Source organism: Fusarium graminearum, chromosome 4 (genome assembly GCF_000240135.3).
Source record: "Fusarium graminearum PH-1 chromosome 4, whole genome shotgun sequence".
Lineage (NCBI taxonomy): Eukaryota > Fungi > Ascomycota > Sordariomycetes > Hypocreales > Nectriaceae > Fusarium > Fusarium graminearum.
The window spans coordinates 3,850,307-3,866,542 of record NC_026477.1 but is presented as its reverse complement, the minus strand read 5'-3'; the positions used below and the strand labels follow the sequence as shown (position 1 = coordinate 3,866,542).

Below are 16,236 nucleotides of genomic sequence, written 5' to 3'. Positions count from 1 at the left end.
ACTAGAGCAATATGCAACCATGCCATACCGTACCCATGCATCCAAACACCAAAAGACACGCTCCATCAACCATGCTACCCTGCACAAACATGCTTTCGTGAGTAATCCTGCTTTAGGTTCAATCCCCTGTGAAATATCTACTCTTGCCTCTTCGCATCTCTATCAAACTCCTAGTCCCATAGTATCCAGCCCGCACGCGCTGCTGGTCCAGGAGGAGGCTCATCTACAGTCATTGCTTTCTCCCCCAATTGATACACTTTATATGTGTCGACATCGCTCAGATCTGCATCCTCTCGGTGATCACTTGAGGGAAGATCCTCGCTCATGTCTTTTTTTTCCGTCTCGGAGGTAATGTGGTCCTGTGGTTTAGGTTCTGGCGTCGCCTGTTCTGACCCATCAGACATGGATTGCGACACACTTCCTCTTGGGCTTTTTAGTGGGGGTGTGATGGGTTTGGAAAAGTTAAATGTCGGGTTAACCTCTTCGGCATCGACAACGGCTGACAGGGTAGCTCGAGTGTGAAGATGGACTTGAGACCGTGATGATCGTTTGAGGCGGGAGGGCTTGCGCTGAGCGACGGGCGACCCAGCTCGGCGACGAGACTCCATTTCAATGCGCTCCTCCTGCTCTGTCTCATCATCCGTAATGGTGACTGTATCCATCAATAGCCATTGTCTGGGTGCGACATGCAAACTGCTTCCAGACTTGCGACGATGTCGCTTCTGGTCCTTAACCTCACTGGGAGGCTCAATAATTGTCTGCCCCTCCTTGATTCTAACAGGTAGTTTAAGCGGAATATTTCCAGCAGTGACGTTCAAACGTCGAAGATCACGCTGGCTTTCTGAAAAGACCACTCGAGCGCGAAGTCTATGTACAGCTCGATCTAACGCCAACTCAATCGCGCAACGGTCGCGTACTCGGCTTAATTTGGGCCATGTAGCTCGCTCACCCATGAGGCAAGCTCGCATCATGAACTCGGGACTGGGATTGCGTAGTAGCCGAGGCAGATCATTAATACCCATATCGGGAAGAATATTGATATCGCCAGAGTACTTTTGACTGAGGACGCTCTGGAATTTCGTGGCAAGATTGGGCATAATGCCCAGCTCAGCGAGAAATTGAAGTCGATGCAACGCTTCATCGCGCGCAAGCGATGTCATTTTATATACCCAATCGTAGTTATCGCCAGTGGTCTGTTGCATGTGGTCGGGTTTTCTGACAGGCGACAAGTGGTCATCCTTGGAAAGAAAAGGCACGACATGAGGATTGACCTGAGAAACGATAAAATGGTTGACGTTGAACATTTCTGACAGTCGAGTCATTGGCAAGTCATTGTCCACAGACCCATCAATCCATCGCTGAGGCGTGGGGTTCCAGGGTTGATGCTCGCCTGTAATCGGATCCTTGACAAGTAAAGGTGCAGCGTTAAAGACAAGCGGGACAGAGCATGAAGCAGCGACAGCAGACCAAATCATGACATTTGGCGCTGTCACGTAATTGAGCAGGCGCGGGAGTTCGTACATGGAGGCAGTCGACACGCAAATGTTGAGAATGCGGCGTGTCCGGTTATATGCTTCCTGGAACGTCATGTCGCCCATCAACCCTCTCATTACCCGGGTGAGATGCTTGATGTCAGACCAACTTCCCTCCGTCAACAACCTGCGCAAGTTACTCCAAACACCATCTTGGCCACTCGGATCCTCGAACACGGCAAGATCTCCGTATGGAAACTCTTCAATAAGGAGCGGGATTTCTTCGTCGGTTCGTGTGCACATGGCAGCGCAGACGATGCTCCCCGCGCTTGCGCCTGAAATGATCCTTGGCAGCAATTTCGCTTCAAATAGGGCCTTGAGAACACCAATATGCGACATGCCAAAGGTGCCGCCCCCGGACAGGAGTAATGCACTTCGGCCGTAGCTTTGTCGAGCGAACAGAATACCTTCGAGTAGGTCTCTGTTCTCAATGCTCTGATCGAGTCGGCTTTGGGTCACGACGGCGTCTATCGTTTTGGCTGTCGACTCGACGTATCGTTCGATAAGACGCTTCGTTCCCGTGTAGGAGTGTCGGTACAGATCAACGTTGTCCATGCCGCCGAGATCGCGAGATAGAGCCGTGCGGATCAAGTGCATCATCGTGTGAACGTCGCATTTCGTGCGGGCATCGTCCAAGGCATCGAGTCGCTCTTGAATCAGTTTGGGGTTATAATCGCCTGTGGAAGCATCTCGTTTCCATTCGTCGTTGCCTTCGAGGCTGTCTAGTTCTTTCGCTGCAGCTTCCCATTGAACATGAGACTCGGCCTGGATGGTCAGTCAAGAATACAAGCAAGGTATATGGATAACCTACATTTTGCATGCTTAAGCAAAGTTTTTGCTTCCTCTCCTCCAGCTGCTTGATCTTTAAGCGCTGGTCTTCTGTCAAACCATCTTTGCACCACTGCCACGTATCGTTCGCCTGTCTAATGGCTTTTTGTAGGGTATTCACCACGGGGACCGAAGAGACGGGCGGTCTTTTCGCTTTGGTATTTGACTTTGTAGGAGGTTTCGCAGAGTTTTTGTATAGAGAAGGGACCGCACGGGTCTGTAGTAGTAGGTCGGACATTGCGACAGCCTACGCGCGAGAAGCGCAGGTTCGGTGGTCGTTTCGGAATCGGTTGAGGAGGAACCAAGTTATCGCATGACAGGACTGTGGTGTGATTCTGTATGTATAATAAACGTTTAAAGGGGAGAGTCGTGAAAAGTCGTCGACTTATGAGCGTTATTCTAACAGTCGTCGGGTATCAAGGATCTCGGGGTCACAAGCCAAGAAACAAATGGAGGTGCGTAGCGGTCGCGGAAGTGGTGGGGGTGACGAGAGCAGGGGGCGTTGAGACAGATACAGAGGAACAAGAGGCTAATAAATGTACAGGTAATGAAGAAGAACAATCTTGAAGGCCGTAAGAGTAGGTAGTAGGCGTTAAGGAGTTATTGATACTGGTTAGAGTTAAAAGAAGGAATTCTAGAGTTTGCGAAGCAGATGGAAAACATGGAATACCAATCTTGCCAGCGAGAGTCCACTTTCCGAGCCTAAGCTACTACCGACGTTGAACGTGGGGAAGCAGGGTTGATCAGCGACAGTTGTCCACTAAACACCCTGTAACTGCCAGGTCATTCAGCAGGGTTCTTTGACAGCTGAGATTGCATTTCCCAACAAAATGATGGATATCAATGCTATTATTTTATTGTTACTTATCACAGAGTGTCTCTCTTTCAGTCGCAGTAAAACATTTGACGACCCGAAATAAATAAAACATGCAGCCCAAGATATGCTCACCGCTAAAAGTAGAGGGCCACAAAACCCCAATCACAGCGCTACGCACAGCAGCCCTTACAGCGGCACGTGGTACGCTGATGCAGTGTGGCTACCAAATGCGTCATGGTGGTGCATCTGCCTTTGCATTTCACATGTCAAGACTATTCTTTTCTGCCTTTGCTATTGGACCCTCCACGTTTTAAAGACAAGTGGTCGGCAGGTGATGTTAACAAAAAAAAGTCTGGGGAACTTGCGGGGGAGAAAGGAGGTGAGAATGACTGCGCCATTAGTTACCTGACTGATGGGATGGGATATTGATCGACTGAGATGCATTCATGGAATGATGACACGGAAAAGGCGGCCATGGCTGACTGACAGTGTCTTCAACGTGACCACAGTCCAGTTCATGCACTTGCCCGTACATCATTTTTTTCGTGTTCCGAGATTCATCGCATTTTCTTTGCTTTGTTCATCTTGTTTATGTGCATTCAGCTGAAGAGGCTTGAGACATCTGGCTGGCCCGTCCTTGATCGAGTGGTTGACATTGGATCATGTGCATTTGTTTCCCGTCCGAGGTTCCCTGTATTTAACCAAGGGATCTTCAAACGATCGAGATTTAGGTCAGTTCAGATCTGCAGCTGAACACGACGAGCGGCAGAATGATGTTCCGTGTCTTGTCTGAGCAAACCCTCAGGAATACATGGATCATTGCCCAAGGTGACAGAGACTCTCACCAGCCAGTGAGATTACTCAACAGACAGACGACAGTGGCTATTTCTCCGAGACTCTGGTGATCAGTGATGATCGTGGCGGGTATCTGTGGCTACAACTGGTCTAAGAGGTTCTAGCCTGACATGGAAGCTCCAGAGTCTAGTCTTGAGGCTAACTTTTGTCGGAGCTGTGTGTGACGCAAAACCTGTGGCTGTAGCTATCCTTTTTGCTTGACATTGGTTGGTTTCGTCGTATTATTTTTGTTACGCGTTCGTTTGCTTGCATGTTGACCAGTTTGTGTAACTGTTACTGTGACTTGAACCAGGTACGGGGGAATGTGATGCATAACAACAATAGAGCTTTAGGTCAATGCTCAAGCTACAGGCAGCTCCAAGTAACAGACAACTGGAGCCATCATGACTTCAGCGGAGTTGTATCCCGATTACCAATGATTGATGGGCCAATAATTGATACAGAATTGTAGATCATGGTACTTATTAATGGCATCTAAAACAAAGCGAAACGCGTCTCTTCTGGTCAGTCCTTAGTGTAACACACACCAAAATTACGTAGCAGTGACGCCTCTTACACACGATAATTGCAGCATCCTCACCCGTTCTTCCTCACCCCGCACCATAAAACAAATACCTGCTTTTCTGTGTCAAACACCCGCAATCGACATGTCATTGATGACGTTGTGTAGCATTTGCTTTGTTTTCTTTTATTTTCTACTCAAGTAACCGGAAACGAAAAGAAACGCCTCAGGCGACGAATGCGGCGTAAGCTTCCGCCTCAATCCTGCTGCCTCTTGTCGTCTCTCCTCTTTTTAAAGCTCTTGGTCCCAGCTCTTTCTCCACGTCTCTCTACACTTGTTAGCTTCATACTATCATCCTTCAAGTACATCGAAGATTGAAGGAAACACAGTAACTGCACACTACATCGTCAATCATGGAGGCTTTCAAGACCCACGGAGGCGTTAGCCCCATTCCTACTGTTATTCGTACGTTCATCCTCACCATCAGCTTCATCATGGACACATACTAACACTCCTACAACAGCCGAGCCAACTCACTACCAAACAATTGGCCACAATGGCGTCCGCGCTCTATGGGTTCTCTTCGTCGCCATGACCGTCGTCTCCGCCATCTTTGCGATCCTGTCATGGAACGTTGCCGTCCAGCGCCGCGTCTTCTACTTCCTGTCCACCTTGACCACCATCATCTCAGCCCTGGCCTACTTCGCCATGGCTTCCGGCCAGACCTCGCACTTCAACTGCGCCAGCGTGCGAGACCACCACAAGCACGTCCCCGACACCCACCACGATGTCTGTCGCCAGGTCTTCTGGGCGCGCTACGTCGACTGGGCCATTTCTACACCTATTCTGGTTGTCGAGCTTTGCTTGCTGGCTGGTGTTGACGGTGCTCACACCATCATGGCCGTCATCGCCAATGTCATCTTTGTCCTTGCCGGTGCTTTCTCTGCTGTCGGACATGCCAACACTGCTCAGAAGTGGGGATGGTACGCTATTAGCATCGTCGGCTTCGTCTTTACCATCTGGCACGTCGCTGTCCCCGGCTCACGAACTTCTCGAGCTCGCGGTACCAAGATTGCCCGACTCTTTGGCTCCGTCTCTGTCGCTTCTCTGATCCTTTGGATCGTCTACATTGTGTAAGTTTTTCTAGTACTTTGGTCAATTGATGTCATGCTAACATTGCGACAGTGTCTGGGGTGCTGCTGGTGGCGCTTGGCAGGTTAAGGTCGGCACCGAGGTCGTCATCTACGCTGTTCTTGATGTTCTCACCAAGGCTGTTATCGGTTTCTGGATCATCACCGCTACTCGCCAAAACCGCGACACCACCCCCGAGATTGGTGGCTACTGGGCCAACGGTGCTGGCGCTGAGGGTACCATTCGCGTCGGCGACGATGACGAGGGTGCTTAAACGAGCCTCCTAAAATTTCGACCGCGATCGTGGAGCTTGCCCGCATTCGTCACGACATCCCAATATCTTCAGCTTCGCCTTGACGGTAGTTGCTATACGAAACGAACCAGCCGGTATGGAATAAATGATTGAACAAGATTGCATGCTTTAGAGGGAGGATGTTTAGTCTTCACGACCATTCTTGCTTCCCGAGGAGGGCAAAAAGTCACGAGTTTGAGGATTATGACGGAGCAACAGGACTTTGAATGGAGTTACGAGATAAGAATTGTAGTGAATTCTAGTAATGTAAGCCATCTGATTACACAACTCTCGCTTGCACAAGGAAGTTCCCTGTAAAACATGTCCACGAGCCCTGGAGCTACCCAACAGGTGACATCCCACCGTAGTACCCGATACGTTAGTAGTGCCAGCCGTCACATGAGGTAACTATGTACCTATGTTGCTTGCTGGCTCGTGGCTGATATGCTGGGAAGTATATTTCGATCAATAATCTAAATTTTTGGGATGAGGCTCACTGAGGGCGTACGAGTCTGTAGCTTACTCTGAGATTGGATAAAATGTCTTCATCATATCATGCATTTCTAGAGCCAAGTTCTTTTATACCAGACGAATCACGAAGCACCTCAAATTCCGATCCTCCAAAATATCCAACCAAAGCAAACAATTTCATTCTCATCATAAGTTCATAACTAAAGAAAGCACACATATTAATCCTGTATCCCTTCACCTCAGTAACGGCCGAAACTAACCCTGCCACTTGACACGCTTGTCCCTAAACAAAGTCACCATCGCAATAGGCAACAACTCCGTATTCACGATATTCAACCTCCCAAAGCGGTCAACAATGTCCCGTCCGTAGAACATAGTAACCCAAGTCCAATAAGCGTCCATCTGATCCCACCATCCCGTGATACCCCGAAGGTTCGACTCCTTGCGTAGCTGCTCCAGTGCACCCGACTGAGTCTCATCATTGTCGACCTTGCACTCCTTCGGCCTCTTGAGAAGCTTACGGAAAACGCGGTACAATGTTTCAGGACCCTTGAAGTGGGCGAAAGAGTAAAATTCCCTGTAGCGAGTGAACTCCTGAAAAGACATAAAGTTGTCTTTGTCATGCTGGGATTCAGGTACCCAGTCAGGGTCGTCCAGGCCGTATCTCTCCTGTTTAATCCTTCCGTTGACAAAGGTCTCTTTGTACCCCTCGTATGCATTACGCTCAGCTTCATCAAAGTCAACCATGAGTTTGGCAGGGTCTTCGATGAGTTGGTCTTGTATCTGCATGAGGGAGATAAATGGGGACTTTAAATCAAGGCCACCTAGCTCCATAGGGAAGTAGAGGTAACCGTCAGGGATTTCCTTGATACCAAAACGTTCACCAAGTTCCTTCTTCAGATACTCGGCAACGCTTGTGATTTCGCCTCCTGAAATCTTGGCAAACACTTCACGCTCGATCTTCTTGTGTGTGGAAAGCATGTTGTCAACGTGTTCACGTCCAAAACAGTTTGCTGCTTTGCCAAAGTTGGACGTGAAGAAGGTCGCAGCATAACTGTTCCACGCCTGAATGAAGCCAAGAATACTCTTGCGCTTTTCAAGCAGCTGTTTGTGCAGCTCATTGATGTGAGAGTCAACCATGGTCTGGTCAATCTCAAATCGGCCTGTCTTAGGTGACAAGCGCAGGAAGCCCCAGCGGATATCACCTGCAGGCAGTGACTCGTCGATAGTCAGCTCCATGTTACTGTCCTTCGAGATCCGGACTGATCCACTCTTCGCAGGATTGATGTCGACTCCAGTCACGGTGATGAACTCATCAACAGTTTCCCAAGCCTTGACTGCAACCTTGTGATCATTGGACCAGAACCAGAAGTTGTCGTGCATCCTCCACAGGTTGCTTGAGGTAGATTGGTTGACAGAGAAATCGAGACAAAACAGGGTTGTCTCACCAAAAACATCACTGAGCACGTGGGAAGCGGGCGTTCCCCTGCGGCGCTTGCGCGTAGCCGAGTCATCCTCGTCAACAAACTTGAGTGGAGCTTCGAGGAACTTCTTGAAGAAGCTGAGCCAAGTGTCCGAGACACCGAAATATTTCAAAATTTCCAAGACAGTGTCATGAGGTAACCTTGGGTTCCAGTCCTCAAAGACAGATTGGAAAGCTGTCATTTCACCATAAAGGTGAGTGTTGACTGTGATCTCGGACGATAACAGATGGAGCAATGTTTGTTTCAGAGCCATCGGGCTCCGGATGTTGCCTTCATCCTCGCCGTCGTTGTCCTCCTCCTCCTCCTCTCCTTCTTCTTCTTCATTTCTTTCGTCGAATCTTGAAATAGAGGAAACGCCAGCAGGGCGAGGGGGTCTTAGTGCTTGCAGGCTAAGCCTCTGGGACATTTGGGCCATCTGGGCCATCTGCATGTGGGGTGCAACGCCTCCTGTAGATTTTCGAGCTGTTTGCTTCATCCGCCCCGATCTTCGCTTCAATGAGGCGCCGAATTGTTCATACTCCGCTTCTTCCTCGCCATCAGCCGTATTAACGAGCTCAGTTTCATAATTCATGAGCTGGGCCATGAAATATCTTGCCCCATTAACCTCATCTCGCTGACTCCGTAGGGAGGGTTCGGTCTGCAGTGAGCCCAAATAGTAACCTAGGCGTCTCTTCTCGTCACGAGTGATGTCCTGGCTCACAGACTTCCAAGATGCAGAGTTGCGAAACATCTTGAATGCACTCTTGAAAAATACACTCCACTTGATGCCAATGTACTGCAGGAAGATGGCCTGAAGGAGGTCTTCGTGCATGTGAATGTTGTAGATGCCGCTTATCTTACGCGTCATTTCCAAAGAAACCGGAGATTCCGAGTTCCAAGTCCAGGACTCCAAAGCGTTGATTCGCATGTTGAGGACGTCGGCGATCTCTTTGAGGATCATATCATTTGTTTCAAAGTCCTTGAGAACCTCTCGTTTCTCGTTTGATAGAAGGTCGGACGAATGGAGACCTGCAATGGTCCATTTCAGTGAAGCAACGGTAAACTGGTCTGGGGTTGACATGCATGCTTCGTGGCTCGAGACTGAGTATCGAAGCCGCTGTAGACTGCCAGCAATGGTCTTTTTTGCTTTGACATCGATACCAAATAGATGGTCGAGATATTCAGTGATGGCCTTGGTGTCAACGTTGGCTGGTTCAAACACGATGTTCTCCCAGTCGATCTTGGCTTGCAGCTTAGCTTGTTCACCTACGTCCTCGAACGCTCCACCCATCTCGACATCTACTTCTGTGTCTTTTTCTTTATCGCTTGACAGCCACTCTGTAACGAGCTCTCCATAGAGCCAAGCATACTGGTACTGAAGAGCTTGCATGTCTAGCTGACGAACAAGCAATTTTTCCCAATCGGCCAGCATCTTGGAAGAAACTGAGGGGTCGGTCTTGGCTTGGCCAATAAAACGATCGAGGTTCCTCAAGTCAATCTCGAGCTTTTTGAACTTGGTGCGGCCAAGGATGACCTTGTCGTCTTTATCAAGCTTGATGGCGAAGGACTTCTTGACGCCATCACTCAGGGCGACAAGACGCTTGACGGCATCCTGTTCGGAGTCAATTGAGGACAAGATGGATGTTTTGGCTTCTTCAAAATGAGAGCGACGTTTAGACAGCTCTTGGAGTTTTGTGTTGGTGATCTCCTGAAGGGTCTCGGAGAAGACACTACCGGAGGATACCATGGTGTAAGTGAATGGAGGAGTAAGGGAAGAGATGGTCTGATCCTGGCAACGGATGATAAGAGATTAGGTATTGATGAATGGAGATGGGAAATAGTGTATAAGAAGGAAAGAGGGGGAACGACTGAGAGGAGGTAGGGTAGGATATATATACCTACTAGGTAGGCAGTGAAAGGATTTGGGGTCCTCAGGCCACCAGTAGGCAACGAGCTGCGTGTAAGCCAAGAGCGTTGTCTGACCAATGACTGTCTCTTGACCTGTTTTGCCTAATATCAATACATTTCGGTGAAACACTATGTGCAGTTGTTCAAATCAACGTATTGTCTCTTTTGAGGCAAGTCAGGTCGTTGACGTGGTTAGTCAAATGGTTCGAAGTCGACGAGGTGTTGTTCAAGTCGAGCGCAAGCTAAAAATAGAGTGAGGTTAGCGTAGATGCTGACTGAGCGTCAAACGACTCTTCGATTCGTCTGTTGGGTTCGTCAAGTGGGGTAACATTAGGCTGCACTGTCGTTGAAACTGATCTTGATATCGTGAGTCCTTTGAAGTCGTCTCAACCAGTTCAGTACTAACAATACCAATCATTCATCAATAACTCATAATGTAATTAAACTCATGCATGTTACATCAAATGTTCTCCAGATCCTTCAGAAACTTGCCAAAATATCGGGCACGCTCATCTTCTGATGTTTCTGACGCAGTATCGTCCTCCCCCTCCTCTTCGTACCATAGAGTAACACCAAGGTCTTGCAGGGTCTCCAAATCGGGATCCCATGTCTCTGCAAGACTCTTCTTGATCTCCCGTATCCTCTTTGGCCGAATCTCGTTCCAAAACACCAACGCACGCCGATAATCAACTTTTCGCAGTTCGTCGGAGTGCTCCTCAGTGCTTGCGTCTTCTGAACTGTCCAGCATGAAATCCTCAAATTCTGTGACAAAGTCATTCAGGTATACAGCCTTCTCATAGTCATCCTTGCTGGTCTCCACCTCTTCCCACATCCTTTCATCCTTCTCCAAAATCAAACCATGGGGATTCTCCCTTGGTTTATCAAAGCAAGTATGTGTCATTCCGAGATCTTCGAAGGCTGCTTGGCGCACAACACAACTGAGCTGATCGATTCGTAACAAGTTTCCATGGGTTTTGAAAAATGATTGCATCATCCCCTTCAACTCCAGTTCAGTCGAGGTAAACACTAGCCATTTCGCTATCAAGTCAAAAGGGACGCATCCCGAAGGGGAACACAAACAGCTGCAACTGTCCGTATTCTCATCGTGTATGATATCAACAGCGATGGGGACACAATTTGTGAAGTCATCCCGGTTATATGCACAGCATTGGTGCATATAACGCCCGGTGATATCAGCTAGGATGTAGTGGAACCCTTTCAATTTGCTGTAATGGCATACCCATTCCCAGAAACGAGGACAAAAAGTATGTAGCCATATCGCATACTGTGGTGATATGTATGTCAGAAAATATTTTATAGTGTCGAAATAGTCCTCGTCGGCGTGACTAGATTCCTGAGACGGGTCTATATCAAGAAAACCCAGGTCCAAGAAAATGGTAGCATCTTCAGGGCTCGAGAGAAACAGAAATATAGGGTTATAAATCGGCCTTTCTACGCCAACATAGCCGGTTTCATCAGGTATGATGGTAGATAAGCGACCAAAACTCGCACGCTGTTTTCGACGAAGAAGGAGATCCAGTTCGACTGCATAGAAATCTAGCTCTCCTGCTGATGAGCTGAAAGAGCTGTATTCAAAATTCAGTAGCCTCTGTCGGGCCATCTTGTCCAGCTCCCTTCGGCGGGTTCTCAAAGACTGGGCAACCAGTCCCTTACAATGCTTTGAAGCGCTGGAAAATAGGTTCTCGTCCCAGGGGCCCATTGCAAAGTCACGGTCTGGTATAACTGGGCAATCCGCATTCAATAGCATTTCGGCTGCTGCAATGCAGGGGCAGTTACTTCCATCATCGGTTTGTTGAGACTTGCAAATCTTTCCACTGATCTTCATCGCTCTGCCCAGAGGCGTCATATAGCCAGCCGACGCCAGGAGGTTCGATTGAACTAGCTGTGCCGGGCTTGATTTACTGACGATAAGCTTCATCATCTCTGGGTTTTCTACAGCGAGATAGATTGGAGTTTCGCCGTAGAAGCTGATTTCTTCAAGACATTCAGGGCATCTATCAATTAGCTGTTCTGCCATTTTCTGGTTTCCGAGAATGATCGCTCGGCTCAATGGGGCGAATAGATCTATTGGTAGCATTAGCAATTCTCGAGAATCATTTTACGGATACCGGCCAGGAGCCTGTCACCTACATTCTATAACCGTTAAGTTTTCGCGGTAATATTCAACAATCCACTCAAGTGATAGATCTTTCCTGGCCCATCCTGCGGACGCGGAGGCAACGTCATCGGGGCCACATAGCTTACTCAGAATCGATGCTGGGACTGCGAACCTGTAGGCAGCTATATGAAGTGCCAGCCTGATATTACTTCTTAGTCCCATGTTCTTCCCGGATTTGAATGTACCTACTGTCCGTAGGAAGTAACGGCGAACGCTGGGGTTCCCGTGGCGATAAGAAAATTGAAGAGTGACTCCAGATATGAAGATGAATACAGCTCCAAATTAGAGTTTTCCCAGTGCCATACGTTCATCTGCAGCTAAAGGTTATCATTTGTATCCCTGGCTCCAATCGTTTACTCACTGCTCGAGCCAGCATATGCAGGTAAGACATCCCATCCTCGTTGACATCGGTGGGCTTTGCTCTTCCAGAGCGAAATAGATCCTGCAGTTTATGAAGTACAGCTTTGAGGCAGAGATCTTGGTATGTTTTGGAATAGTTGAACCCTTTGCAGCGCCAGAGCGAGATAAAAACCTGAAATGCTGGTGCCTTTGTATCGTCCACTACTTCAAAACAGGTAAGCGATGGGCTGATACTAAACCCCCCAGCTCCAGTTGTTGTACAAAGGCTTAGTTGAAACGCGCTACTCAACAATTTAATTATGCCAGTCAACCTCAATATGCGTCGCTTCGGACATGACATATTCGCAACGTAGAAAGGACATTCCTCCTGATGAAACACATCAGCTAATACATCGTCTCGCAAATATAGAGAACAAAACCGAAATTGTTTGACAATGCTAGACCCTTCGGCCTGACAAGAACAAGCTGGAGTCGAAGAGGCTAGTTCTGCAAGTGCGCCAGGTCTGGAGACTAACTTCCCAACTGTATGGGTGTGGTTGCTGTAAGGTGTAGACAGTCGTGACAGCATCTCGTTTGTTGTGTTATGTCGTCGGATGGCTGCTGACTCCTTCTCTTGGAACGATTGGCGGATCTCTTTTATTTGAGCTTGGAGTTGTGATTCTAGGACCAAGTTGATCTGCGGAATTATATATGGAATAAGTTTATCTACTGAGCTCTTCAGTAAATACATTTGTGAATGAACACTGTTGATGGGTGTATTCAAGTCTGTGACGGCTGTGTGCAATTTTGAGACCACGCTTGCTACCTGTTGTATATCTGTGGTATGCTGAGCCAGAGCGTTGGAGTTGGCTATATCTATTTCTCTATAATCTGTTAGAGGCCATTCGAGACGTCGCCATGATCTGAGTTACCTACAGTTGCAAGTTTTGGATTGCCAGACTAAGTGGTTGGCAAAGGTAATCCAATGTGGTCTCCAGCTGTTCAAGGTGCGCTTTTCGTAGTGGAAAGCAAAGCTTCTGAATGCCATGCTCCAATCGATTCTGAGCCTTCTGGCTTTGCTCAAATTGTGTCAATTCTTTAAGTCCCTCTTCGCAGTTCTTTAGGCAAATGCCAATCTGGGTCACAGCTTCATAACGAGTCGGATTCAGCTGGCCTCGTTTCATAAAGGTATCAAGTACCAAGAAACTACCTTCTAAAGACTCAGCCTGACGAGTAAGCCGATTCAATGCATCGCTACGGTCTTCGAGTCCTCTGAGATAGTCCACGAGCCCAGTGCATACTTTGATACCGATCGGTATGATAGCGAGTGCAAGTTCGGCCATGATAGGTTCTGCTACTGATTAAATGAGGGACACGCGAAAAGAAGTAGGAATAGGTTTCGAGTCAAGAGAGAGTAAAAAAAAACAAAAAAGGAGGGAAATCGATTACATATCAGGCTACCAATAGAATATCACCACGTTCCAGTTGCACTGCCACCTACTACTACCCTCCTCCAAATACCAATTTGATACAACGAGGCCACCATGGATATCAGCCCCTCCACCTCTGCATGTTGCCTTACGCCTTACGCCCAAGTTGGATGCTGACCTAGGCAATGAAGAAGGCACCTTTCAAACCCATATTAATAGGAAGCAATTCCAGAGAAAAGAAGTTCAATTAACTCTCTTAGTTATTAAATTAAGTCCTATCCCTTCAACGCTTAATCGTCAAACTTTCTAACCTTGAAAGGGCTGACAGAAGCAGCGGGAGCCTGACACTTGTTGGCCAAAGCAGCCTTGCCCTCAGTGCTGGTAGCACTAACACAGTCAACACCAATATCCTTGACACCGTCGCACAGGAAAACAGGCTTTCCGCCACAGGGAGTCTTGATGTTGTAGTTCTTGAACTTGATGTTCTCGCAGACGGCGTCCTTGCTGGAAGAGCAGGTCAATCGGGCAACAGCGTCACCGTACTTTCCCGAGCTGTAACCTGAGAAGTTTTCTAAAAACGGGTTAGTCGATGTAAGAGTTTAGGAAGACTTGGAAATAACTCACCGAAAAGAATGTTGGAAATGTTCATCTTTGAAGGGTACTGGTTGCAGGTGGTGGCGTTGATGTTGAAGTAGCACGAGTCAATGAAAGCGTTGTACTCGTTGTTTCCGCCGTAAAAGTTACGGAAGGTGACGTTGTCGATGAAGCCATAGCCGACATCAGGTCCGGCCCAGGTCTTGAGACGAGAAGCGTGCTGGCCGTTGAGCATCCAGAGGTTCTCAATGACAACGTCCTTGACGAAAGACATCTCGCCCTTGTACTGGCCAAGAGAGCCAATGGACTGACCGTGAGTACCGTTGCAGTACATGGTGTCGACGTGGACATCAGTGGCGTTACTCTTGGGGGAGAAGCAATCATCACCGATATCGACCCAAGCGCGCTCAACTTTGACGTGCTCAACGTTTAGAGAGTCGAAAAAGTCGGTGTTCTTGGGAAGAGAAGTGGCGTTGTTGGAAACAGCAGTGCAAACAACGTCCTTGAAAGAAATATCCTTGGCTAAGCAATGTTAGTGTATGAACCATCATCAGCTGCTTTTTGGTTTTTGCTTACAAGTAACAACAAAGTTAGTCCAGCAGGGAGAATCCTTGAAGTGGATACCCTGGATATCAAGACCAGTAGCATTCTGGGCATAGAAGAGGATAGGGCGAAGATAGGCGTTATCCTTGTCGAGAATCTCCTTGCCGGCGAACTCGTTCCACCACCTCTGACCGTTACCGTTCAGAACACCCTTTCCGTAGATCTTGATGCTCTTACCACCCCACTTCCAGAACATGATGGAGTTCTATGACTGTTAGCTTGCGCCCATTATCAAGTATCTAGGTCAAAACATACCTGGAAAGGATGAGTAAAAGCATTCTTCTGCCAGTACGCAGTGTCGTTGGTGAACTTGATCTCTCCGTCAAGATGAACGTGCACATCGTTCAAAAAGGTAAGATCAAGAGGCTTTCCAATGACAAAGGTCTGTCCCTTGGGCAAGTGAAGAGTACCTCCGTTGTTGGCCTTCTTCAGACCCTTATAGAACTCCGTTGAGATATCATCACGGTCATTCTTACTGTGGCGGATGGTGACAACCTTGCGGTGGCTCCTCTTGACGGGGCTCTCGTAGGGATGCTTTGCGCGGAACTCCTCGACGCTACGGGGCACGCCAGCTGGGAGATCAATTGCCTCGGCGATGACGCCTGCAAAGAGCGAGAGGGTTGCGAGGAAGCCTGAGACCTTCATTGCGACTATCTGGAAAGAATGAAAGACGAAGGAAGAGCTTGATGAGGACTGTGGTAGACATTATGCGGATGCTGCGGATGTTATATATAGTGGATTGCTTGGGCCATCTCGGAACAGGGTCTCAATGCAAACGGGATATCCACCCCCATTCTATCAAAGTCGCCTCATGCATGTTGAGATGAGTAGTTCCGTTGCATTGCATGGTTATACCCCAGATGAACGGTTCTGAGAAAAGTCCTCCAAGAGCAACTGTTACGCGATAAGGTATAAGCTTGTTGGAGACAGAGTCTCTGATTGGTGGAGACATATTATCCGCGGCTCAGGATATCCGTGGGACTCGATTTCCCCATCCTTAGCTGTCGATCATTCGTTCATTTCACTGCTTGCCCGCCCCCATTGCTCTCAGTTTCTAGTCTTTCCCCCGCAAAAGAGAACCCCAACTCATGAGGGGGGCATTGCCGGCGGAAAGTAGCCGGATCGTCTAGCGGACAGAGGCACAGAGGCGTAATTTAAAGATGGGATGGTCTTGGAGCGGTCTGGAGCCGAGAGGACCCTTGTGAAACATGCGAGGCTAGGTGGATAAATGGGTTCGCAATTTAACTGATGCACTCTATTCAAATCTCTATTTTCCATCATCCTCAGACGAC

At 48.3% G+C, this 16,236-nt stretch overlaps 5 protein-coding genes across 5 annotated transcripts; 1 reads left to right on the top strand and 4 right to left on the bottom strand.

The window, feature by feature from the left end:
* Nucleotides 1-170: 170 nt before the first annotated feature.
* Nucleotides 171-2,598, bottom strand: FGSG_07555 (uncharacterized protein; the record flags this gene model as incomplete). The annotated part of the gene is made up of 2 exons (XM_011329032.1): nt 171-2,297; nt 2,344-2,598. The coding sequence occupies 2 exons, from the start codon at nt 2,596-2,598 to the stop codon at nt 171-173; spliced, it is 2,382 nt and encodes a 793-aa protein (XP_011327334.1).
* Nucleotides 2,599-4,856: 2,258 nt separating this feature from the next.
* On the top strand, nt 4,857-6,245 carry FGSG_07554 (opsin-1). Its single transcript, XM_011329031.1, has 3 exons — nt 4,857-4,999; nt 5,058-5,667; nt 5,720-6,245. The coding sequence occupies exons 1-3, from the start codon at nt 4,948-4,950 to the stop codon at nt 5,937-5,939; spliced, it is 882 nt and encodes a 293-aa protein (XP_011327333.1). The 5' UTR covers nt 4,857-4,947; the 3' UTR covers nt 5,940-6,245.
* A 438-nt stretch (nt 6,246-6,683) lies between these two features.
* FGSG_07553 (uncharacterized protein) lies at nt 6,684-9,638 on the bottom strand (the record flags this gene model as incomplete). Its single annotated transcript, XM_011329030.1, has 1 exon — nt 6,684-9,638. One exon carries the CDS (start codon nt 9,636-9,638, stop codon nt 6,684-6,686), a length of 2,955 nt encoding a protein of 984 aa, XP_011327332.1.
* Nucleotides 9,639-10,259: 621 nt separating this feature from the next.
* Nucleotides 10,260-10,700, bottom strand: FGSG_07552 (uncharacterized protein; the record flags this gene model as incomplete). The annotated part of the gene is made up of 1 exon (XM_011329029.1): nt 10,260-10,700. The coding sequence occupies one exon, from the start codon at nt 10,698-10,700 to the stop codon at nt 10,260-10,262; it is 441 nt and encodes a 146-aa protein (XP_011327331.1).
* A 3,337-nt stretch (nt 10,701-14,037) lies between these two features.
* Nucleotides 14,038-15,589, bottom strand: FGSG_07551 (uncharacterized protein; the record flags this gene model as incomplete). The annotated part of the gene is made up of 4 exons (XM_011329028.1): nt 14,038-14,318; nt 14,372-14,863; nt 14,918-15,149; nt 15,200-15,589. The coding sequence occupies 4 exons, from the start codon at nt 15,587-15,589 to the stop codon at nt 14,038-14,040; spliced, it is 1,395 nt and encodes a 464-aa protein (XP_011327330.1).
* Between the last annotated feature and the right edge of the window lie 647 nt (nt 15,590-16,236).

What these genes read in the sequence shown, in the direction of transcription:
- FGSG_07554 (XM_011329031.1), top strand. Translation starts at nt 4,948, where the DNA reads ATGGAGGCTTTCAAGACCCACGGAGGCGTTAGCCCCATTCCTACTGTT. An exon ending in CCCCATTCCTACTGTTATTC is followed by an intron (nt 5,000 to 5,057) that starts GTACGTTCATCC and finishes CTCCTACAACAG; the next exon opens with CCGAGCCAACTCACTACCAA. An exon ending in CTTTGGATCGTCTACATTGT is followed by an intron (nt 5,668 to 5,719) that starts GTAAGTTTTTCT and finishes ACATTGCGACAG; the next exon opens with TGTCTGGGGTGCTGCTGGTG.